Source organism: Oncorhynchus tshawytscha, linkage group LG17 (genome assembly GCF_018296145.1).
Source record: "Oncorhynchus tshawytscha isolate Ot180627B linkage group LG17, Otsh_v2.0, whole genome shotgun sequence".
Classification (NCBI taxonomy): Eukaryota; Metazoa; Chordata; class Actinopteri; order Salmoniformes; family Salmonidae; genus Oncorhynchus; species Oncorhynchus tshawytscha.
The window spans coordinates 4,057,257-4,082,410 of record NC_056445.1 but is presented as its reverse complement, the minus strand read 5'-3'; the positions used below and the strand labels follow the sequence as shown (position 1 = coordinate 4,082,410).

Genomic DNA, 25,154 nt, shown 5'->3' with positions numbered 1-25,154 from the left:
TATATCCAAAAAACTCAGTTTTGTTGGCGCGTTTTGTTCAGTAATCCACTGGCTCAAAGGCGATCAAAACATGCAGACGGAATACATCCTAATAGTACCGCTAATGTTCGTTGAAACGTGTCAAACGATATTTATAATTAATCCTCAGATTGTCTATTTTCTAAATAATCGATAATATTTCAACCGGACAATAGCGTATTTATTAGAAAGGAAAAACAACGAAGGTCACGCACACAAACCAGCTCTGCTTGATTCTACAGTCCACATACAAAATGGTCTCATTCTTCTTAATTTTTCAGAAATCAAGTCTGAAACAATGTCTAAAAACTGTTGACATCTAGTTGAAGCCATGGTAACTGCAATCTAGGTCCTAACCATTTAGATACTCTATAGGCATTCAATTGAAAACTACCCACATCAAAAAATCCCACTGGATGGATGGATTTTCCTCAGGTTTTTGCCTGCCATACCAGTTCTGTTATACTCACAGACATTATTTTAACAGTTTTAGAAACTTTAGTGTTTCCTATCCAATACTACCATGCATATGCATATCCTAGCTTCTGGGCCTGAGTAACAGGCAGTTTACTTTGGACACGTTTGTCATCAAAACTCCAAAATACTGCCCCCTACCCAAGAAAGGTTAAGCAAAATTCCCCAAATTCCCGGGCTTAACTTCCCATGGAAAATTTACAGGAAATTTCCCAACCCTTTGCAACCCTAGGCACAGGGAGAGAACAGTGGTATTAAGAGCCCACATTGGCTCCTGTGCTGAGTTGTTAATGGAGTTATATTTTGCTGTTGAAAATCCAAAATGTAGATTTCAAGTGTCAAAGGTGAAACGTGATATATGGTCTGAAAACAGGCAGCTTTCAGGGCTTTCTCATGATGCCATCATAACTATTTACAATGCCTCTGTTGATTGAGCTACATATTATAAACAAACAAAAAACGTCCTCTCACTGTCAACTGCGTTTAGTTTCAGCAAACTTAACATGTGTAAATATTTGTATGAACATAAGATTCAACAACTGAGACATAAATTGAACAAGTTCCACAGACATGTGACTAACAGAAATTGAATAATGTGTCCCTGAACAAAGGGGGGTCAAAATCAAAAGTAACAGAGTATCTGTTGTGGCCACCAGCTACATTAAGTACTGTAGTCCATCTCCTCCTCATGGACTGCACCAGATTTGCCAGTTCTTGCTGTGAGATGTTACACCACTCTTATACCAAGGCACCTGCAAGTTCCCGGACATTTCTGTGGGAAATGGCCCTAGCCCTCACCCTCCGATCCAACAGGTCCCAGACTTGCTCAATGGGATTGACATCCGGGCTCTTTGCTGGCCATGGCAGAACACTGACATTCCTGTCTTACAGAAAATCACGCACGAACGAGCAGTATGGCTGGTGGCATTGTCATGCTGGAGGGTCATGTCAGGATGAGCCTGCAGGAAGGGTACCACATGAGGGAGGAGGATGTCTTCCCTGGAATGCACAGTTTTGAGATTGCCTGCAATGACAACAAGCTCAGTCCGATGATGCTCTGACACACTGCCTCAGACCATGACGGACCCTCCACCTCCAAATCGATCCCGCATCAGAGTCCAGACCTCGGTGTAATGCTCATTCCTTCAACGATAAATGCGAAATTGACCATCACCCATGGTGAGACAAAGCTGCGACTCGTCAGTGAAGAGCACTTTTTGCCAGTCCTGTCTGGTCCAGCGACTGTGGGTTTGTGCCCATAGGCGACATTGTTTGTTGCCTGTGATGTCTGGTGAGGACCTGCCTTACAACAGGCCTACAAGCCCTCAGTTCAGCCTCTCTCAGCCTTTTGCGGACAGTCTGATTACTGATGGAGGGATTGTGCGTTCCTGGTGTAACTCGGGTAGTTGTTATTGCTGTCCTGTTCCTGTCCCACAGGTGTGATGTTCAGATGTACCGATCCTGTGCAGGTGTTACACGTGGTCTGTCTTTGCAAGGACAAACAGCTGTCTGTCCTATCTCCCTGTAGCGCTGTCTTAGGCGTCTCACAGTTTGGACATTGCAATTTATTGCCCTGGCCACATCTGCAGTCCTCATGCCTCCTTGCAGCATGCCTATTGCACGTTCACCCAGATGAGCAGGGACCCTGGGCATCTTTCTTTTGTTTTCCAGAGTCAGTAGAAAGGCCTCTTTTTAGTGTCCTAAGTTTTCATAACTGTGACCTTAACCTCTTTGGTACCAGTGGGACGGTAGCGCCCCACCTCGACAACAGCCAGTGAAATTGCAGGGCGCCAAATTCAAAACAACAGAAATCCCATAATTAAAATTCCTCAAACATACAAGTATTATACACCATTTCAAAGATACATTTCTTGTAAATTCAACCACAGTGTCCAATTTCAAAAAGGCTTTACTGCGAAAGCACACCATGCGATTATGTTAGGTCAGCGCCTAGTCACAGAAAACCATACAGCCATTTTCCAGCCAAGGAGAGGGCTCACAATGTCAGAAATAGCTATTAAATTAATCACTTACCTTTGATCTTCATCAGATAGGACTCCATATTAGATGACAAATGTGTGTTTTGTTTGATAAAGTTCATCTTTATGTCCAAAAACATCATTTGAAATTGGTGCGTTATGTTCAGAAATGCATTGTCTCCAACAATCATCTGGTGAAAGTGCAGAGAGCCACATCAAATTACAGAAATACTCATTATAAATGTTGATGAAAATACTGTTATACATGGAAGATATACTTCTCCTTAATGCAACTGCTGTTTTAGATTTCAAAAAAACTTTATGGAAAAAGCAAACCATGCAATAATCTGAGTACAGCTTTCAGACAACAAAGCAGCCAAAAAGATATCCGCCATATTGGGCAGTCAACATTAGTCATAAATAGCATTATAAATATTCACTTACCTTTTGATCTTCATCAGCATGCACACCCAGGAAACGCAGTTCCACAATAAATGTTTGTTTTGTTCGATAATGTCCATCATTTATGTCCAAATAGCTTCTTTTGTTAGGGCGTTTGGTAAACAAATCCAAAAGCTCGTTCAGGTCCCGCCGAACTTCGGACGAAAAGTTCATAAAGTTCCGTTACAGCCCGTAGAAACTTGTCAAACTAAGTATGGAATCAATCTTTAGGATGTTTTTAACATAAATCATCAATAAGGTTCCAACCGGAGAATTCCATTGTCTGTCGAAAAGCAATGGAACGAGGGCTAACTCTCTCCTGACCGCACCTCAGAGCCTGTGGCACTCTGCCAGACACCTGGCTCAAACAGCCCTTATGAGCCCCCACTTCACAGTAGACTCCTCAAACAAAGTTCTAAAGACTGTTGACATCTAGTGGAAGCCTTAGGAAGTGCAACATAACCAATATCCCACTGTATCTACAATAGGGGCTAAGTAAAAAAATAAAAAATAAATACAAGCCTCAGATTTCCCACTTCCTGGTTGGATTTTTCTCAGGTTTTCGCCAATCAAATGAGTTCTGTTATACTCACAGGCATCATTCAAACAGTTTTAGAAACTTCAGTGTTTTCTATCCAATACTACTAATAATATGCATATATTAGCATCTGGGACAGAGTAGCAGGCAGTTTACTCTGGGCACCTTATTCATCCAAGCTACTCAATACTGCCCCCCTGTCACCAAGAAGTTAATGCAACCGCTGTTTCAGATTTCAAAAAGGCTTTACGGCAAAAGCACACCATGCGATTATGTTAGGTCAGCGCCTAGCCACAAAGAACCATACAGCCTTTTTCCAACCAAGGAGAGGTGTCACAAATATCAGAAATAGCGTTAAAATTAATCACTTACCTTTGATTATCCTCATCTGATGGCACTCCCAGGTCTCCATGTTAGACAATAAATGTTAGTTTTGTTCGATAAAGTTCATCTTTATGTCTAAATACCTCCTTTTTGTTCGCGCGTTCAGCCCAGTAATCCAAATTCATGAGGCGCGGGCACTAAGTCCAGACGAAAAGTCAAAAAAGTTCCATTACAGTTTGTAGAAAGATGTCAAACGATGTAAAGAATCAATCTTTAGGATGTTTTTATCATAAATCTTGAATAATATTCCAACCGGACAATTCCTTTGTCATTAGAAATAAAAGGGAACGTGCTCACGACTCTGCGCGTGACTCAACTAAAGGCTTTCAGCCAGACCCCTGGTTGAAACAGCTCTTATTCGCTCCCCTTTCACAATAGAAGCCTGAAACAACGTTCTAAAGACCGTTGACATCTAGTGGAAGCCTTAGGAAGTGCAATCTGACCCCATTTACACTGTATATTGGATAGTCAATCACTTAAACTACAAACCTCAGATTTCCCACTTCCTGGTTGGATTTGTCTCTGATTTGTATTTGAGTATAACATAACTCATATGGCAGGCGAAAGCCTGCCATATGAGTTCTGTTATACTCAAAGACATCATTCAAACAGTTTTAGAAACTTCTGAGTATTTTCTATACAAATATACTAATAATATGCATATCCTAGCCTATGGGCCTGAGTAGCGGGCAGTTTACTCTGGGCACGCTTTTCATCCGGACGTGAAAATACTGCCCCTACCCCAAAGAAGTTAATTGCCTACCGTCTGTAAGCTGTTAGTGTCTTAACGACCGTTCCATAGGTGCTTGTTCATTAACAGTGTTAAAACCCTTTACAATGAAGATCTGTGAAGTTATTTTGATTTTTACGAATTATCTTTGAAAGACGGGGTCCTGAAAAAGGGACGTTTTCTTTGTTTGCTGAGTTTATTTTATGTAAGCAGTGAGTACAGTATATTCTTTTTTATGCAAGTAGTGAGTTACAGTATAATCTGTTTGTCTTTGCTTTATGTTGGTTTGTCATGTGGTCCACCCCTGCAGGACCAGGACAGGGAGTATGTAGGCTTTGCTACTCTGCCCAACCAGGTACACAGGAAGTCAGTAAAGAAGGGATTTGAGTTCACTCTGATGGTGGTAGGTGAGGACAGGGGAAGGGCTGTCAGGGAGTTGTAGTTTGTTCACTTTCATGACAATGTTTCCACTGCTAAATTAGAAGTATTTAGCAGGGGTATGATCAGGGTAAGCAGGATCTCTTGTGTTCTATCTCCCTCATTCTCTTCATCATTCTCTCTCTCCCTCCCTCTCTTTCTCTAGGAGAGTCTGGTCTGGGTAAATCTACACTAGTCAACAGTCTGTTCCTTACAGACCTCTACAAGGACAGGAAGGTGCTGAATGCAGAGGGTGAGAGTGTGATTTCTCAATGGGTCTATTACTGTTGATATTGTACTTCTGCAACATCAAGTTGTATCCTGTGGAGTGGTTTGTCTCTACTGTACCTACCCAACCCTGATCTACAAGATTGATTTTATACAACCTCTGATCTTCTGTGTACGCATGTGTGTGTTTTTGTTTGTGTGCGTGTGTGCATCTGTGTGTTGTCCAGAGAGGCTGGCTCAGACTGTGGGCATCACTAAGAACACAGTGTGCATCGAGGAGAAGGGAGTGAAGCTCAAACTCAACATAGTGGACACACAAGGTTATGGAGATACCATCAATAATACAGACAGGTATATAGGTATTCACCGGTACATGTAAGTTCATAAAGACGCTAAATAGTAATAAGCTTAGCCTAGTCTCAAAATGACATGGTGTGCTCATGAAAAAGTCCTCCCCAGAGCCATTGTGAGTGTGTGTGTCATGGGAGCTGTGCTTACATACCCTTCTGTCCTGTGTGCGTGTGCTGCTGTAGCTATAAGTGTGTTTCAGACTACATTGACCATCAGTTTGAGCAGTACCGCAGGGATGAAATTGGCCTGAACAGAAAGAACATCCAGGATAACAGAGTCCACTGCTGCCTCTACTTCATCTCTCCCTTCGGACATGGGTACCAGACTACACACACACTCATACTACACACTCAACCTATGCAAACGTTACACACTGTGTGTCTGTGTGTCGTCAGTCTGCGGCCATTGGATGTAGAGTGTATGAGGGCTCTGCAGGACAAGGTCAACATCATCCCTGTTGTGGCCAAATCTGATGGTCTCACTTATGATGAGGTTAAGAAGAAGAAGAGCAGGGTAAATAGTTTTCCAGACCCTAGTTAGAGTGACATGTCTCAAGCTATCACGTTTCCCACCAGTTGTTTATTTCACTGTGCAGATATTTTACCTTTATTACACATTTTCACTCTAAAATAGAAGCCATAACTCCCCCCTCTCCCCCTCTCTCGCTTCCCCTTTCTTGCCTTCTATATCTCCCCTTCCCCCTGTCCCGCTCCCCTATCCCTTGTATTCTCCCTCCCTTTTTCTCTACTTCACTCTCCCCCTCCCTCCCCCATCTCCCTTCCCTATACAGATCCTAAGTGAGATAGATAAGTACAGGTTAAAGATCTACCAGTTCCCAGACTGTGACTCTGATGAGGACGAGGAGTTCAGGAGGCAGGACATGGAGCTCAAGGTGAAAACGGACAGACGGATGATGATGACAATAATAACAGCTTTGTCAGCAAAATGTTGGTCAAAACCATTTGAATTCAATCACTTTTTGACAGCACACCCTTTGATTTGAACAAAACCTTCCATACATATTTGCCCATTGTAGAAGTGCTCAGAAAGGGACTTTTTGGACCTGTATGCCAAAACATTCAAGAGATAAAAGTGCTCAAAGTTTACCTATTTAGTATCCCCCACCGTACAATGAGACATCCATGTCTTCATCACTGGAAAGTATAAATGGTTGAGATTTATATCATTTAAAAGCCTATAAAACAGTTTGACAACCCTGTTTATAATTTCTTAAAAATATATATATTTCTTTACTTTTAACGTCAATTATCAAAAAAAATCTAATCTCTGATTTCTTTCAAATTCAAATATCAAATTTTATTGGTTGCATACACATATTTAGCAATGGTATTGAGGGTGTCGTGAAATGCTTGTGTCCCTAGCTCCAACACTGCAGTAATATCTAACAATACACACATCTAAAAAGTAAAATAATGTAATTAAGAAATATTAGGACAAGCAATGTCAGAGTTTTGTGTGTGTATATATATTGTTAGGTTCTGAACAAACCGAGTAAAATCTCAGATGTCTAGAAAAAGCTAAAACTGTGTTTGGGCCCACTGGGTGCTTCTGCTGTGAACACAACATACAAGTCACAAAATAACATATTTATACCGTCTGACTAGGCAGTCACCTCCTTTTATGTGTAAGATAAACAATTCTCAGTCTGTTCCTCTAACTGGTATTGTCATGGCCTGCCTAAATCTAGGCGTGGAAGTGTGTGAATATGGGATAGGACTGTAGTCAGATGGTCTTCAGGGTGGACCCCCATGGCCCCCCTCCCAGCAGTGTCTTCTCTCTTTAACTGTTGACTTATCTTGAGTTGCGTTCCACATCCCTCATTGTCCTAGTTCCACAGAAGCTGGCCTGCCTTATCAGGAACTGAAACCAGACTGCTACCCTTTGCCTCCTTCCTTTAGAAATATTAATATTCAGCAATAACATGTTTGAACAGAATATGAACTTTCTGCACTTCCCCCTGTCTCACTCAGTAACTTTCTATACACAAAGTTCTTATTCACCCTTCATTGACCTCCAACATATACAGTACCAGGCAAAAGTTTTGACACACCTACTCATTCAAGGGTTTTTATTTTTTATTATTTTCTACATTTGTAGAATAATAGTGAAGACCATCAACTATGAAATAACACATATGGAATCATGTAGTAACCAAAAAAGTGTTTAACAAAACCAAAATATATTTGAGATTCTTCAAAGTTGCCACCTTTTGCCTTGAGGATAGCTTCGCACACTCTTGGCATTCTCTCAAACCGCTTCATGAGGTTGTCACCTGGAATGCATTTCAATTAGCACGTGTGCCATGTTAATTTGTGGAATCTCTTTCCTCAATGTGTTTGAGCCAATCAGTTGTGTTGTGACAAGGTAGGGGTGGTATACAGAAGATAGCCCTATTTGGTAAAAGACCAAGTCAATATTATTGCCCGAACAGCTCAAATTAGCAAAGATTACTTTAAGACATGAAGGTCAGTCAGAACTTTGAACGTTTCTTCAAGTGCAGTCGCAAAAACCATAATGCGCTATGATGAAACTGCCGCTCATGAGGACCGCCACAGGAAATGAAGACCCTGCTGCAGAGGATAAGTTCATTAGAAATACCAGCCTTGGAAATTGCAGCCCAAATAAATGCTTGGAAACATCAACATCAACTGTTCAGAGGAGACTACGTGAATCAGGCCTTCATGGTCGAATTGCTGCAAAGAAACCACTACTAAAGGACACCAATAAGAAGAAGAGACTTGCTTGGGCCAAGAAACACGAGCAATGGACATTAGACCGGTGGAAATCTGTCCTTTGGTTTGATGGTTCCAACCGCTGTGTCTTTGTGAGACGCAGAGTAGGTGAACGGATGATCTCTGCATGTGTGGTTCCCACCGTAAAGCATGGAGGAGGAAGTGTGATGGTGTGGGGGTGCTTTCCTGGTGACACTGTCAGTGACTTATTTAGAATTGAAGGCACACTTAACCAGCATGGTTACCACAGCATTCTGCAGTGATACACCATCCCATCTGGTTTGGGCTTAATGTGACTATTTTTTTGCCTTTGCCTATGCTGCTCTGTACCATCACTCATTCATATATCCTTATGTACATATTCTTTATCCCCTTACACTGTGTATAAGACAGTAGTTTTTTTGGAATTGTTAGTTAGATTACTTGTTCGTTATTACTGCATTGTCGGAACTAGAAGCACAAGCATTTCGCTACACTCGCATTAACATCTGCTAACCATGTGTATGTGACAAATAAAATTTGATTTGATTTGTTTTTCAACATGACAATGACCTAACACACCTCCAGGCTTTGTAAGGACTATTTGACCAAGAAGGAGAGTGATGGAGTGCTGCATCAGATGACCTGGCCTCCACAATCCCCTGACCTCAACCTGATTGAGATGGTTAGGGATGAGTTGGACCGCAGAGTGAAGGAAAAGCAGCCAACAAGTGCTCTGCATATGTGGGAACTCCTTCAAGACTTTTGGAAAAGCATTCCAGATGAAGCTGGTTAAGAGAAGGCCAAGACTGTGCAAAACTGTCAAGGCAAAGAAGAATATATTTTGATTTAACACGTTTTTTGGTTACTACTAGGGATGCACGATAAATCGGTGAACATATCGATATTAGCTAAAAATGCCAACATCGGTATCGGCCCGACGTCTAGTTTAACGTCGATATGCAAAACCAATGTCAAAGCTGACATGCATACCTATATAATTACATGACGTAATTAAGTCACGTAAAGTTTTGCGCTACACAAGCAACACTGCATTCCTTACCTAGCCCACAATATCTGCTGTGTGGAACGAGCAGTCAACAAGTCGAACAGTCATTTGAAAGAGTAAGAACATTTCAGCGAGACAACTCAAAGGCGAAATACATTAACGCCAAGATAATGGAATTCTTTGCCCTTGACAATCAACCGTTCTCTGTCGTGGGTGATGTTGGCTTTAGCGACTGGTCGAGCACCAGTACACACTACCAAGTGAGCCATTTTTCAGATGTTGCCCTACCGGAGTTGCACAGTAATAGTGTCACTGCTATTAGCTTCACGACATACTATGGAATGCCGTTTGGGTCTTTTCATGTCAAAAAAGATACACGTCAAATAAGCTTTTAATTTGACATGTCAAATAACACAGTTCTATTATAGAATGTGTGTTCAGAATTTGCACGTGCAAGCCAAGCGCCACCACTACTATCAGTAGCACTGTCAAAGCTGTACAAAAAGGTCTGCAAACACCGGCCACAAATAATGTGTTTACAATAAAGCCTTATTTGTTCGATCGCAGCTTCTAGCGAGCTAGCTAGCTTTAGCTTGGTACCTAGCAAGCACCAACTCAACCAGCCTGAAAACAATGACCAGTAGGAACTGCAGTCATTTCATTATTCTTGGTAATGATTTAGGAATCCTTGTGAGGTAAGTATTAGCTAGGTAGCCAGTTGTCGTTCGCCTATTGAAATTGAACTTCAGTTAATGAAAATAAATAGCTAGCCAGCTACTAAACCTTTTTGCCCAAAAGCTAATGTTATAAGCAGCCAGCTAGCTTCATCTGGCTAGTGAGGCTCGACCGAACTGGGTTATGTGTTGTGAAGGATTAGGGCACAATAGTGTAATTTGCGGTTTGCCTTCAAAATAAAAGTATCTCTTAGACAGTGATGCAGAAGGTTACGATTGGTGGAATCATGCCGTATTTAGACTAGATAATGTTAAACAAGGTTGAAATGTGAAGCAACGAAATGGGGTATCAGTCTACTCGCTGACACCCGCAGAACACAACTGTGAAGAGTTTACGCAAATATTGGCGTTGTAGCTCTTATCTCGTGACTGTGAAATCACCTCCCTTGTCAGGCTATTGTGTGTGTTGACATTCATATTGCACTGTACAGCTTTACCTAAGGATTGGGGATCAGTGAAATGGGGTATCAGTTTATCAATACCCAAGCAATTATTATTTATTTTTTTCTCCCAACATCCTCATCAGAGTTATCAGACTCAAACATCCACACAGTATTGTTTTCCCTTGGGAATAGTGTTCAATACACATAGTGCCTTGCAAAAGTATTCATCCCCCTTGGTGTTTTTCCTATTTTGTTGCATTACAACCTGTAATTTAAATGGATATTTATTTGGATTTCATGTAATAGACATACACAAAATATTCCAAATTGGTGAAGTGAAATGAAAAAAATTAACTGAAAAGTGGTGCGTGCATATGTATTCACCCCCTTTGCTATGAAGCCCTATTTAACCAATTACCTTCAGAAGTCACATAAGTTAAAGGCCACCTGTGTGCCATCTAAGTGTCACATGATCTCAGTATATATACACCTGTTCTGAAGGCCTCAGAGTCTGCGACACCACCAAGCAAGGGGCACCACCAAGCAAGCGGCACCATGAAGTCCAAGGAGCTCTCCAAACAGGTCAGGGACAGAGTTGTGGAGAAGTACAGATCAGGGTTGGGTTATAAAAAAATATCAAACTTTGAACATCCCACATAGCACCATTAAATCCACTATTAAAAAATGGAAAGAATATGGCACCACAACAAACCGACCAAGAGAGGGCCGCCCACCAAAACTCACGGACCAGGCAAGGAGGGCATTAATCAGAGAGGCAACAAAGATAACCCTGAACTAGCTGCAAAGCTCCACAGCGGAGATTGGAGTATCTGTCCATAGGACCACTTTAAGCTGTACTCTCCACAGAACTGGGCTTTACGGAAGAGTGGCCATAAAAAAGCCATTGCTTAAAGACAAAAATAAGCAAACACATTGGGTGTTTGCCAACAGGCATGTGGGAGACTCCCCAAACATATGGAAGAAGGTACTCCGGTCAGATGAGACTAAAATTGAGCTTTTTGGCCATCAAGGAAAACGCTATGTCTGGCACAAACCCAACACCTCTCAACACCCCTAGAACAACATCCCCACAGTGAAGCATGGTGGTGGCAGCATCATGCTGCGGGGATGTTTTTCACCGGCAGGGACTGGAAACTGGTCAATTGAAGGAATGATGGATGATGATGGATGAAATTCTTGAGGGACATCTGTTTGTCTTCCAGAGGTTTGAGACTGGGACGGAGGTTCACCTTCCAGCAGGACAATGACCCTTAGCATACTGCTAAAGCAACACTTGAGTGGTTTAAGGGGAAACATTTAAATGTGTTGGAATGGCCTAGTCAAAGCCCAGACCTCAATCCAATTGAGAATCTGTGGTATGACTTAAAGATTTCTGTACACCAGCGGAACCCATCTAACTTAAAGGAGCTGGGGCAGTTTTGCCTTGAAGAATGGGCAAAAATCCCAGTGGCTAGATGTGCCAAGCTTATAGAGACATACCCCAAGAAAGAGACTTGCAGCTGTAATTACTACAAAAGGTGGCTCTCCACAAAGTAATGACTTTGGGGGGGTGAATAGTTATGCACGCTCAAGTTTTCAGTTTTTTTTTGGTCTTATTTCTTGTTTGTTTCACAATAACTTTATTTTTCATCTTCAAAGTGGTAGCCATGTTGTAATTCAAATGATACAACCCCCCCAAAATCTATTTTAATTCCAGGTTGTAAGGCATCAAAATAGGAAAAATTCCAAAGAGGTGAATCATTTCATAAGCCACTGTAGGTTGACAAATGTGGCTCAATTCAGTTGTTTCAGAGTCCCACAATAAGAGCTACGATGCTAATGTTCTCTGGGTGTCACGGAGTAGACTGATACCCCATGTCATTCACAATCCATAGTTAAGGCTGTGCAGTGAAATAAGTATGCTCCCAATACAATTCTAAAGTATAATACATCCAGTGTGATTTCAACAGATGTTTTGTCAAATTAACTAATTATTGTCTTTTGTAGATTTTTATATAACATTCAAATCAAATCAAATCCAACCTTGTTTAGCATTCCAACCTTGTTTAGCATGATCTATTCAATTATGGCATAATTCTACTATTTGTATTCATTTGCATCACTGTCAGTGACATACGTTTATTTTGAAGGCTAACCGCAAAGTCCACTATTGTGGCTAATCCTTATTGTGGCTAGCTTCACATAGATGGGTCTGACCATTAGTCAAATCAGAACTGTCTTATAAATTAGGGTTACTTTAGATTATGATGTGCTGGGTCATCAGTTAGTCGGGCAAATTGAGGTAATATGTACATGTAGGCATAGTTAAAGGGACTATGTATAGATGAAAAACAGAGTAGCAGCAGCATAAAAGAGGAGTTGGCGGGGGGAACAATGCAAATCGTCCGGGTAGCCATTTGATTACCTGTTCAGGAGTATTATGGCTTGGGGGTAAAAGCTGTTGAGAAGCCTTTTTGTCCTAGACTTGGCACTCTGGTACCGCTTGCCATGCGGTAGTAGAGAGAACAGTCTGGCTGTGGTCTTTGACAATTTTTAGGGCCTTCCTCTGACACCGCCTGGTGTAGGGGTCCTGGATGGCAGGCAGCTTAGCCCCAGTGATGTACTGGGCCGTACGCATTACCCTCTGTAGTGCCTTGCAGAGCAGTTGCCATACCAGGCGGTGATGCTCCCGATGTTGCAGCTGTAGAACCTTTTGAGAAACCATGCCAAATCTTTTCAGTCTCCTGAGGGGGAATAGGTTTTGTCGTGCCCTCGTCACGACTGTCTTGGTGTGTTTGGACCATTCTAGTTTGTTGGGAATGTGGACACCAAGGAACTTGAAGCTCTCAACTGCTCTACTACAGCCCCGTCGATGAGAATGGGGGCGTGCTCACTTCGAGTCAGATGCGAATGTATTTCAATTACATCCAAGCTTTCGGTCAATCGACCTTCATCAGAGCATAACTCCACAAACAAAAGTGGGACAGGTAAGGCCACACAGTGAGCCAGAGGTAATTGCAGACACCTGTAGTAATCTAAAGTATCCACAAGGTGTCATTACAGGATAGAACAGAACATGACATGGATTTATAGTAGAACAAAAACACATCTACACTGGGAATGTGGTGTTAGTATAAGGAACACATACTCTCAAAGAGAGCAAAAAAGGCAAAAGAAAAGAAGGAAAACATTCAACACTATATACAAAAGTATGTGGACACCTTCAAATATAGAACCAGGAGAAATCTAGAAAATAACTAGATAAAGGTAACCTTCAAGGAAAAATTGGGCCACTAGGGCCGTCATGAATACAGGACACCCTCATAACAGGGAAGGTGTGTGTAGGATGATGACAATAGGAATTATAACTTGACCCTCGTATAAAAATCTTCAAAAGACTTCTCTCTGGTAGAGTTTACTGTCGTCGTCTCCTATTGGTGACACTTCCACCTTCTCAATGCCCTTTAAGTGTAGAGAAGACACTGTACAAAGTGACAAGCAACGGTCATTTTCATCCTGGTATCTTTATTTTTTATTTTATTTCACCTTTATTTAACAAGGTAGGCTAGTTGAGAACAAGTTCTCATTTACAACTGCGACCTGGCCAAGATAAAGCATAGCAGTGTGAATAGACAACACAGAGTTACACATGGAGTAAACAATAACAAGTCAATAACACAGTAGAATTTTTTTTTGTCTATACACATTGTGTGCAAAAGGCATGAGGAGGTAGGTGAATAATTACAATTTAGCAGATTAACACTGGAGTGATAAATGTTCAGATGGTCATGTGCAGGTAGAGATACTGGTGTGCAAAAGAGCAGAAAAGTAAATAAATAAAAACAGTATGGGGATGAGGTAGGTAAATTGGGTGGGCTATTTACCGATGGACTATGTACAGCTGCAGCGATCGGTGAGCTGCTCAGATAGCAGATGTTTAAAGTTGGTGAGGGAGGTAAGAGTCTCCAACTTCAATTATTTTTGCAATTCGTTCCAGTCACAGGCAGCAGAGAACTGGAAGGAAAGGCTGCTAAATGAGGTGTTGGCTTTAGGGATGATCAGTGAGACACCTGCTGGAGCGCGTGCTACGGGTGGGTGTTTCCATCGTGACCAGTGAACTGAGATAAGGCGGAGCTTTACCTAGCATGGACTTGTAGATGGGTGGGTCTGGCGACTAATATGTAGCGAGGGCCAGCCGATTAGAGCATACAGGTCGCAGTGGTGGGTGGTATAAGGTGCTTTAGTAACAAAGCGGATGGCACTGTGATAAACTGCATCCAGGTCCAGCGGGTGGAGCTGTTGGCCGAGGTTGGAGTAGCCAGGAGGAAGGCATGGCCAGCCGTTGAGAAATGCTTGTTGAAGTTTTCGATTATCATGGATTTATCGGTGGTGACCGTGTTACCTAGCCTCAGTGCAGTGGGCAGCTGGGAGGAGAATTTCTGCTTGAAAATGCTGGCCTTTGCTTTCCTGACTGACTGTGTGTATTGGTTCCTGACATCCCTGAACAGTTGCATATCGCGGGGACTATTCGATGCTATTGCAGTCCGCCACAGAATGTTTTTATGCTGGTCGAGGGCAGTCAGGTCTGGAGTGAACCAGGGGCTATATCTGTTCTTAGTTCTGCATTTTTTGAACGGAGCATGCTTATCTAAAATGGTGAGGAAGTTACTTTTAAAGAATGACCAGGCATCCTCAACTGACGGGATGAGGTCAATATCCTTCCAGGATACCCGGTCCAGGTTGATTAGAAAGGCCTGCTCGCAGAAGTGTTTTGGGGAGCGTTTGACAGTGATTAGGGGTGGTCGTTTGACTGTGGACCCGTAGCGGATACATGTAATGAGGCAGTGATCGCTGAGATCCTGATTGAAGACAACGGAGGTGTATTTGGAGGGCCAGTTGGTCAGGATAACGTCTATGAGGGTGCCCTTGCTTACAGATTTAGGGTTGTACCTGATGGGTTCCTTGATGATTTGTATGAGATTGAGAGCATCTAGCTTAGATTGTAGGACTGCCGGGGTGTTAAGCATATCCCAGTTTAGGTCACCTAACAGAACAAACTCTGAAGCTAGATGGGGGGCGATCAATTCACAAATGGTGTCCAGGGCACAGCTGGGAGCTGAGGGGGTCGGTAGCAGGCGGCAACAGTGAGAGACTTATTTCTGGAGAGATTCATTTTTGTAAATTAGAAGTTCGAACTGTTTGTGTATGGACCTGGAAAGTATGACATTACTTTGCAGGCTATCTCTGCAGTAGACTGCAACTCCTCCCCCTTTGGCAGTTCTATCTTGACGGAAAATGTTATAGTTGGGTATTGAAATCTCAGAATTTTCGGTGGCTTTCCTAAGCCAGGATTCAGACACAGCAAGGACATCAGGGTTGGCAGAGTGTGCTAAAGCAGTGAGTAAAACAAACTTAGGGAGGAGGCTTCTGATGTTGACATGCATGAAACCAAGGCTTTTTCGATCACAGAAGTCAACAAATGAGGGTGCCTGGGGACATGCAGGGCCTTGTTTTACCTCCACATCACCCGCGGAACAGAGAAGGAGTAGTATGAGGGTGCGGCTAAAGGCTATCAAAACTGGTCGCCTAGAGCGTTTGGGACATAGAATTAAAGGAGCAGATTTCTGGGCGTGGTAGAATATATTCAGGGCATAATGCACAGACAGGGGTATGGTGGGGAGCGGGTACAGCGGAGGTAAGCCCAGGCACTGGGTGATGATAAGAGAGGTTGTATCTCTGGACATGCTGGTTGTAATGGGTGAGGTCACCGCATGTGTGGGAGGTGGGACAAAGGAGGTATCAGAGGTATGAAGAGTGGAACTAGGGGGTCCATTGTAAACTAAAACAATGATAACTAACCTGAACAAAAGTATACAAGGCATATTGACATTTGAGAGAGACATACAGAGAGGCATAAAGGAATCACAGGTGTTGATTGGGAGAGCTAGCTAAAACAACAGGTGAGACAACAACAGCTAATCAGCTAACACAACAACAGCAGGTAAAATGGCGATGACTAGGCAGAGAGGGTTGGATGAACTAGGTCCAAGATGGCGTAGCAGTAAGTCGCCCTGTCTCGTCGTGTCCCTTGTATATATCGTCTATTTTTCGTTTTTTACATATTTTTCTCCAAAAACATTTTGCTAAACCTAAGCTTCCAAATACTCTCCTGCAACCCGCCTCACCCAATGTAGCTATTTTTCCTAAAGTATTTATATTTACTTCGGAGCCGGAACCCCTCAACTGAAGCTAGCCGGCTAACCACCAGCTATGCTAGCGGTCTTCAGCTAACCGGTCATCAGCTAAGCTAACCTTTAGCTCGGAAAGCTCTCGCCAGCTCGAACAACGCGACTCTAACCAGAGCATAACGGACCTATTTATTTTTCATCCCCGGATTCATCCCTGGACTCCCACCGCAAACGGAACATTTCAGCTGGATCTTCACAGCTAGCTATCTAGCTAAACCGCAACCCCGGATGTTTACTCCTGGCTAGCGCTTCCACCCACTTAGCGTGAAGCTAGCCCGGCCAGCGCACCTGTACTACCACCGTAGCATACTCCTGGGCTACAATACCCGGGCCCACGACCGGTCTATCGATGTCACCGCATGAAGAGGAATAAACAGACTCACCCCATCGCGACGTCCCCTAAAGGCCAACTCTCTAGCCCTCGCTATCTCCCTGCTTGCTAAACTCGGCCTGCTAACTGCTACCTTGTTTAGCCCGGGCCTACGAACTGTTAGCTTGTTAGCACAGGCCTGCTAACTGCTAGCTTGTCTAGCCCGGGCCTACGAACTGTTAGCTTGTTAGCACAGGCCTGCTAACTGCTAGCTTGTCTAGCCCGGGCCTACGAACTGTTAGCTTGTTAGCACAGGCCTGCTAACCGTCTGAATCGCCGCGTCCCAAACACTCACCGGACCCATATTTACTTTCTATCTCTTCTTGATTTTTAATCTGTTTATACCTTTCCGGAAACCTGGCTCACCCAATGTGATACGGAATCGCTATTATTTTTAATTTTTAGAACACACTCAAGAACCTCCAGAAGCTAACCAGCTAACTAGCTACAAGCTATTTAGTCATTGTTAACTTTTTTTTCAACCTGGATAACACTCGCCAGTCCAGCTTCCCTGCCCCATCCACCGCTGCCCCCTGGACACTGATCTCTTGGCTACATAGCTGATGCACTCTGGACTGTCCATTAATCACGGTACTCCATTCTGCTTGTTTATGTTTTATCTGTCGGCCCCGTTGCCTAGTCAACGCCATTTTACCTGCTGTTGTTGTGCTAGCTGATTAGCTGTTGTCTCACCTACTGTTTAAGCTAGCTTTCCCAATTCAACACCTGTGATTACTGTATGCCTCACTGTATGTCTCTCTCAAATGTCAATATGCCTTGTATACTGTTGCTCAGGTTAGTTATCATTGTTCTAGTTCACAATGGAGCCCCTAGTTCTACTCTTCATACCCCTGATAACTCCTTTGTCCCACCTCCCACACATGCGGTGACCTCACCCATTACAACCAGCATGTCCAGAGACACAACCTCTCTCATCATCACCCAGTGCCTGGGCTTACCCCGCTGTACCCGCACCCCACCATACCCCTGTCTGCGCATTATGCCCTGAATATATTCTACCATGCCCAGAAACCTGCTCCTCTTATTCTCTGTCCCCAACGCTCTAGGCGACCAGTTTTGATAGCCTTTAGCCGCACCCTCATACTACTCCTTCTCTGTTCCGCGGGTGATGTGGAGGTAAACCCAGGCCCTGCATGTCCCCAGGCACCCTCATTTGTTGACTTCTGTGATCGAAAAAGCCTTGGTTTCATGCATGTCAACATCAGAAGCCTCCTCCCTAAGTTTGTTTTACTCACTGCTCTAGCACACTCTGCTAACCCTGATGTCCTTGCTGTGTCTGAATCCTGGCTCAGGAAGGCCACCAAAAATTCAGAGATTTCCATACCCAACTATAACATCTTCCGTCAAGATAGAACTGCTAAAGGGGGAGGAGTTGCAGTCTACTGCAGAGAGAGCCTGCAAAGTAATGTCATACTTTCCAGGTCCATACCCAAACAGTTCGAACTACTAATTTTGAAAATTACTCTCTCCAGAAATAAGTCTCTCACTGTTGCCGCCTGCTACCGACCCCCCTCAGCCCCCAGCTGTGCCCTGGACACCATTTGTGAATTGATCGCCCCCCATCTAGCCTCAGAGTTTGTTCTGTTAGGTGACCTAAACTGGGATATGCTTAACACCCCGCCAGTCCTACAATCTAAGCTAGATGCCCTCAATCTCACACAAATCATCAAGGAACCCACCAGGTACAACCCTAACTCTGTAAACAAGGGCACCCTCATAGACGTCATCCTGACCAACTGGCCCTCCAAATACACCTCCGCTGTCTTCAACCAGGATCTCAGCGATCACTGCCTCATTGCCTGTATCCGCTACGGAGCCGCAGTCAAACGACCACCCTCATCACTGTCAAACGCTCCCTAAAACACTTCTGTGAGCAGGCCTTTCTAATCGACCTGGCCCGGGTATCCTGGAAGGACATTGACCTCATCCCGTCAGTTGAGGATGCCTGGTCATTCTTTAAAAGTAACTTCCTCACCATTTTAGATAAGCATGCTCCGTTCAAAAAATGCAGAACTAAGAACAGATACAGTCCTTGGTTCACCCCAGACCTGACTGCCCTCGACCAGCACAAAAACATCCTGTGGCGGACTGCAATAGCATCGAATAGTCCCCGGGATATGCAACTGTTCAGGGAAGTCCGTAACCAATACACGCAGTCAGTCAGGAAAGCTAAGGCCAGCTTCTTCAGGCAGAAGTTTGCATCATGTAGCTCCAACTCCAAAAAGTTCTGGGACACTGTGAAGTCCATGGAGAACAAGAGCACCTCCTCCCAGCTGCCCACTGCACTGAGGCTAGGTAACACGGTCACCACCGATAAATCCATGATTATCGAAAACTTCAATAAGCATTTCTCAACGGCTGGCCATGCCTTCCGCCTGGCTACTCCAACCTCGGCCAACAGCTCTGCCCCCCGGCAGCTCCTCGCCCAAGCCTCTCCAGGTTCTCCTTTACCCAAATCCAGATAGCAGATGTTCTGAAAGAGCTGCAAAACCTGGACCCGTACAAATCAGCTGGGCTTGACAATCTGGACCCCTATTTCTGAAACTTTCCGCCGCCATTGTCGCAACCCCTATTACCAGCCTGTTCAACCTCTCTTTCATATCGTCTGAGATCCCCAAGGATTGGAAAGCTGCCGCAGTCATCCCCCTCTTCAAAGGGGGAGACACCCTGGACCCAAACTGTTACAGACCTATATCCATCCTGCCCTGCCTATCTAAGGTCTTCGAAAGCCAAGTCAACAAACAGGTCACTGACCATCTCGAATCCCACCGTACCTTCTCCGCTGTGCAATCTGGTTTCCGAGCCGGTCACGGGTGCACCTCAGCAACACTCAAGGTACTAAACGATATCATAACCGCCATCGATAAAAGACAGTACTGTGCAGCCGTCTTCATTGACCTTGCCAAGGCTTTCGACTCTGTCAATCACCATATTCTTATCGGCAGACTCAGTAGCCTCGGTTTTTCGGATGACTGCCTTGCCTGGTTCACCAATTACTTTGCAGACAGAGTTCAGTGTGTCAAATCGGAGGGCATGCTGTCCGGTCCTCTGGCAGTCTCTATGGGGTGCCACAGGGTTCAATTCTCGGGCCGACTCTTTTCTCTGTATATATCAATGACGTTGCTCTTGCTGCGGGCGATTCCCTGATCCACCTCTACGCAGACGACACCATTCTATATACTTTCGGCCCGTCATTGGACACTGTGCTATCCAACCTCCAAACAACCTTCAATGCCATACAACACTCCTTCCGTGGCCTCCAACTGCTCTTAAACGCTAGTAAAACCAAATGCATGCTTTTCAACCGATCGCTGCCTGCACCCGCATGCCCGACTAGCATCACCACCCTGGATGGTTCCGACCTTGAATATGTGGACATCTATAAGTACCTAGGTGTCTGGCTAGACTGCAAACTCTGCTTCCAGACTCATATCAAACATCTCCAATCGAAAATCAAATCAAGAGTCGGCTTTCTATTCCGCAACAAAGCCTCCTTCACTCACGCCGCCAAGCGTACCCTAGTAAAACTGACTATCCTTCCGATCCTCGACTTCGGCGATGTCATCTACAAAATGGCTTCCAACACTCTACTCAGCAAACTGGATGCAGTGTATCACAGTGCCATCCGTTTTGTCACTAAAGCACCTTATACCACCCACCACTGCGACCTGTATGCTCTGGTCGGCTGGCCCTCGTTACATATTCGTCGCCAGACCCACTGGCTCCAGGTCATCTACAAGTCCATGCTAGGTAAAGCTCCGCCTTATCTCAGTTCACTGGTCACTATGGCAACACCCATCCGTAGCACACGCTCCAGCAGGTGTATCTCACTGATCATCCCTAAAGCCAACACCTCATTTGGCCGCCTTTCGTTCCAGTACTCTGCTGCCTGTGACTGGAACGAATTGCAAAAATCGCTGAAGTTGGAGACTTTTATCTCCCTCACCAACTTCAAACATCAGCTATCTGAGCAGCTAACCGATCGCTGCTGCTGTACATAGTCTATTGGTAAATAGCCCACCCATTTTCACCTACCTCATCCCCATACTGTTTTTATTTATTTACTTGCTCTTTTGCACACCAATATCTCTACCTGTACATGACCATCTGATCATTTATCACTCCAGTGTTAATCTGCAAAATTGTAATTATTCGCCTACCTCCTCATGCCTTTTGCACACATTGTATATAGACTCCCCCCTTTGTTTTCTACTGTGTTATTGAATTGTTAATTGTTTATTCCATGTGTAACTCTGTGTTGTCTGCTCACACTGCTATGCTTTATCTTGGCCAGGTCGCAGTTGCAAATGAGAACTTGTTCTCAACTGGCCTACCTGGTTAAATAAAGGTGAAATAAAATAAAATAAAAAACTACACAGAGCCTGAGTTCGCGGCTGGGGCCGACAGATAAAAACATATATAAACAGAATGGAGTACTGTGATTAATGGACAGTCCAGTAGGCATCAGCTATGTAGCCAAGTGATCATAGTGTCCAGGGGGCAGCAGTAGATGGAACAGGGAAGCACCACTACGCTAGCGACACAGCGTTTAAAGCTAGTAGCGTCTGCTCCAACGGAGGCCGGATGAAGGCACAGCGGATGGAGTATTCATCGGCAGACCAGTCGTGGTGAATGTGTTCTAAAATTAAAAATAATAGTGATTCCGTATCACATTGGGTGAGGCAGGTTACCGGAAGGTATAATCGAATAAAAAAAATTGAAAATAAATTGATATACATATATATACATATATATACATACATACAAAAAATGCAAAAAAATACAAAAGTACACGAGAGGACAAAACAAACAAGTCTTCACTGCTACGCCATCTTGGATTTCTATAAAGCACATGTTTTACAGAATTCTTATGTTCACTTATTCTCTATTTCAAGCTTCTGGATGTCTTGCCCATGTACATTCTATCACAAACAGCGTAGGATGTAAATCACAAAATTTGTTATGGCCTTTAACGCTATCTTTTTCCAGACCTAGGGTGTCGGAACGCTGAGGTGTTGTATTGGTGTTGCACTGAGCTCAATTGCCACAGGGGTAGTTTCCGCCTCAGGGGAGTGAGGAGGGTTTGTTTAGAACCCGTGTTGAGGCTGGCACGGACTAGTCAACTGTTAAAATTGGGTTCCCGTTTGTAGATGAATAAGGGGGATCCTTGAATTCCTGAATTCCAGTGCTGGGTCTGAGGTGAGCATATGCCAGTGAATGTAGAAATGCAAGTAACAAACAACTCAGAAGTTTTAACTTTTTTTTGTGTATCTTGGCGAGGTTTGGAGAGCACAATTTGGTATGCCTCTTCCAAACACGGAGTGGAGTAACCCCTGTCCAGAAAACATTGTTTTATGTTGACAGCTTTATCAATATAGTCCTCTGTTGAATGACACACGTTTGAGCCTATAGAACTGGCTCTTGGGCACTACGATGAGTGCTACTTGCTAGGAGAAATGTGTTTGTCAGTCTCTTTCTGATATAGAGTGGTGATAAGTTCCCCATTAGCAACCTCGATCCACATGTCCAAGAAATTGACCAGCTTATGGTCATATTCAATAGAGACTTCAGGTCAGTGTTCCTATTGTTCAAAACGGAAGTGAACTCATTGTCTCGTTCAGTGCCAATCCAAACAGAGAATTTCAGCAATATACCTAAACCATTGGAGGATCTTGGAGAAGTAAGGGTTTCTGGTCTCATCACAGAAACATTTGCTCAAAAGGGCTCACGTATAAATTAGCATAATTGGGGGCAAAGGTGGAGCCCATAGCAACTCCACTTACAAAGGTTAAAGTAGTTGAGCTTGTGAACTAGAGAAGCCAGTTCACAGAAGAATTCACTAGGTGGTGACATTTCTCCGTGACGGTCCTGTTGGTAATATCCCAGTGCATCTAGGGCTTTTTCATAACAGATTCATGGAGAGGATCTCTAGATCAAATGTAGCCAATAAGTTGCCAGGGAGATTAGACAGTTCTGATATTTTGTTAATCACATCTGTAGAATCTTTGACGAATGCTGGGAGTTTTTGCACTATAGGCTTAATGAAAGAATCAACAAAGTTGGAGAGTGTCTCCAGAAGAGAGTCAATACTGGCAATTTTGGGTCTGCCCTTAGGTTTGTATAAGCTCTTATGGATCTTAGGTAGCATAGAGAAAACAGGTATGACAAGGATTTTGCAATGAAGGTAGTCAAATTCATGTTTAGAGATCCAGTTCTGATCGACAGCAAATGTCAGATAGTTGGTTATCTTTGGAAGTCCGATGCCGGGTCCGTGTGAATTGAAGTATTTGATACTTGCGGCATAAATATACTCTTGGGTTTGTACACAGAGATATTGGCCCTTTGTGCATCATTGGAGTCATTAGACTTGCCAAACATATGCCTAAGTTAATTTTTTTTTTTAAAGCTAAAAAAGTTATCTTTATTTCAAAAGAGTTGGTTTCATGTGGGGCCAAAAGGGAGGCCTTTGCTTAAAGCAGACGCCTGATGTGTAGTAAGTACCTTATCAGATCAGTTGATTACAGTGTCCTCACCAGTTGGTAGGTGAGGGGTGTACCAGCTAAATTGCAGTGGTCTGAAGGGACAGGTCCATTCCGTTACTTATTTCTATCCTTGAAATGACATCCACGCTTTATTCAAGAGCATGTTGTCCCAACCGATGGCGGGCACAACACAACAGCTTCAGATGTGAAATAGGGTCTAAGCTACTACATATGCGAATGACAATCTGAGTTGACACGTTTTTAGATAATTGATATTAAAGGTTTAAAAATGTTTTATTTTTTATAATGATATAATAATAGTTTGACAACACTAAGCTTTTAAATGATGTCAAACTCAACCGTTTATCTTTTTCAGTAATAAGACATTGTCTCGTAAAGTATGCAAAATGGGTGAACTTTGAGGACCTTTATCTCCTAAATGTTTTTGCATTCAGGTCAGAAAAGTCCCTTTCTGACCACCTCTTCCATGGGCAAACATGTAAGGAAAGTGTTGCTTAAATCAAAAGGGATGCTGTCAATAACAACAAAAAAATCAAATCCGTTCAAATGGATTTACCCTGCTGCTAAATGAGGAAGTGTGTTCTATAAGTTTCTGTGTCTCATTCTCTGTCAGAGGAGTGTTCCGTTTGCAGTGATCGGCAGTAACATGGTGGTGGATGTTAATGGTCGGCGGATCCGCGCCCGTCTCTACCCCTGGGGAGTGGTGGAAGGTGCAGATTAAAAACAGACACACACACGAACATGCACACTCACACACCTTGTAAGTGAACTTGAGATAAATGTACTGTACACTCCATTTAAGTTTATTGCAGTTCACTGTTTTCTTGTTGTGCTGTCAGTGGAGAACCCATATCACAGTGACTTTGTCCACCTGAGGAACATGTTGGTGAGGACTCATATGCAGGACCTGAAGGACATGACCCATGACACACACTACGAGAGTTACAGAGCACAGTGGCTGTGCAAGAGCCAACGCACTGATGTGGTAGGGAGACACGCGAAAGAGATTTATCCTTGTGCTTATGATTTTGGTCTATTTTTTTGTTGATTGATGAAATAATATTGATCGTATTAAATAAGTTATTAATTGAATCGAATAATACTTTATTGCCAATTAATATGTCAAATCTCCATTAACTTCATTCTCTTTTAGGATTATGACTTCTGCCACACAATCTAATCCAGGAGGCCTTTAGTGTTAAACAAAAGATGATACACTGCTTTCACTATTGCTGGAATAAAGTCGCAAGCTAAATGTACTATCGGTTTCCCTTTTTGATACTGTGTGTACAGTATACTGTGTCAGTTTAGTTCATTTTCAATCTTTCTCATTCTATTGTGCTAGATGACAAGACAAAATGCTTTTGACTTCAGTGAGGAATGCTTTACTTAAGAGAACAAGGAGCATATCAAACACACAGTGGGTGCTGACAAGTATTTTTCTCTGCTCATACAGGAGTAATAAAGGCCTAGTTCAATTTTTTTTTTACTAACTTTACATACATTACCGGTCAAAAGTTTCAGAACACCTACTCATTCAAGGTTTTTTATTTTATTTTTTACATTCTACATTGTAGAATAATAGTGAAGACAT

General features: G+C 43.3%; 1 protein-coding gene across 3 annotated transcripts in view; it reads left to right on the top strand.

Annotated features, from left to right (window-relative positions):
* LOC112216725 (septin-5-like) overlaps nucleotides 1-24,815 on the top strand; it is a 34,641-nt gene extending 9,826 nt beyond the window's left edge. For all 3 annotated transcript variants that reach the window (XM_042300033.1, XM_042300034.1, XM_024376750.2), the window contains 9 exons: nucleotides 4,875-4,971; nucleotides 5,148-5,234; nucleotides 5,437-5,560; nucleotides 5,743-5,877; nucleotides 5,956-6,073; nucleotides 6,351-6,452; nucleotides 24,174-24,270; nucleotides 24,400-24,545; nucleotides 24,714-24,815. In XM_042300033.1, the coding sequence (XP_042155967.1) occupies nucleotides 4,875-4,971; nucleotides 5,148-5,234; nucleotides 5,437-5,560; nucleotides 5,743-5,877; nucleotides 5,956-6,073; nucleotides 6,351-6,452; nucleotides 24,174-24,270; nucleotides 24,400-24,545; nucleotides 24,714-24,740 (933 nt within the window). In that variant the 3' untranslated portion in view covers nucleotides 24,741-24,815. The remainder of the gene's footprint in view (nucleotides 1-4,874; nucleotides 4,972-5,147; nucleotides 5,235-5,436; nucleotides 5,561-5,742; nucleotides 5,878-5,955; nucleotides 6,074-6,350; nucleotides 6,453-24,173; nucleotides 24,271-24,399; nucleotides 24,546-24,713) is intronic.
* The last annotated feature ends 339 nt before the right edge of the window (nucleotides 24,816-25,154 follow it).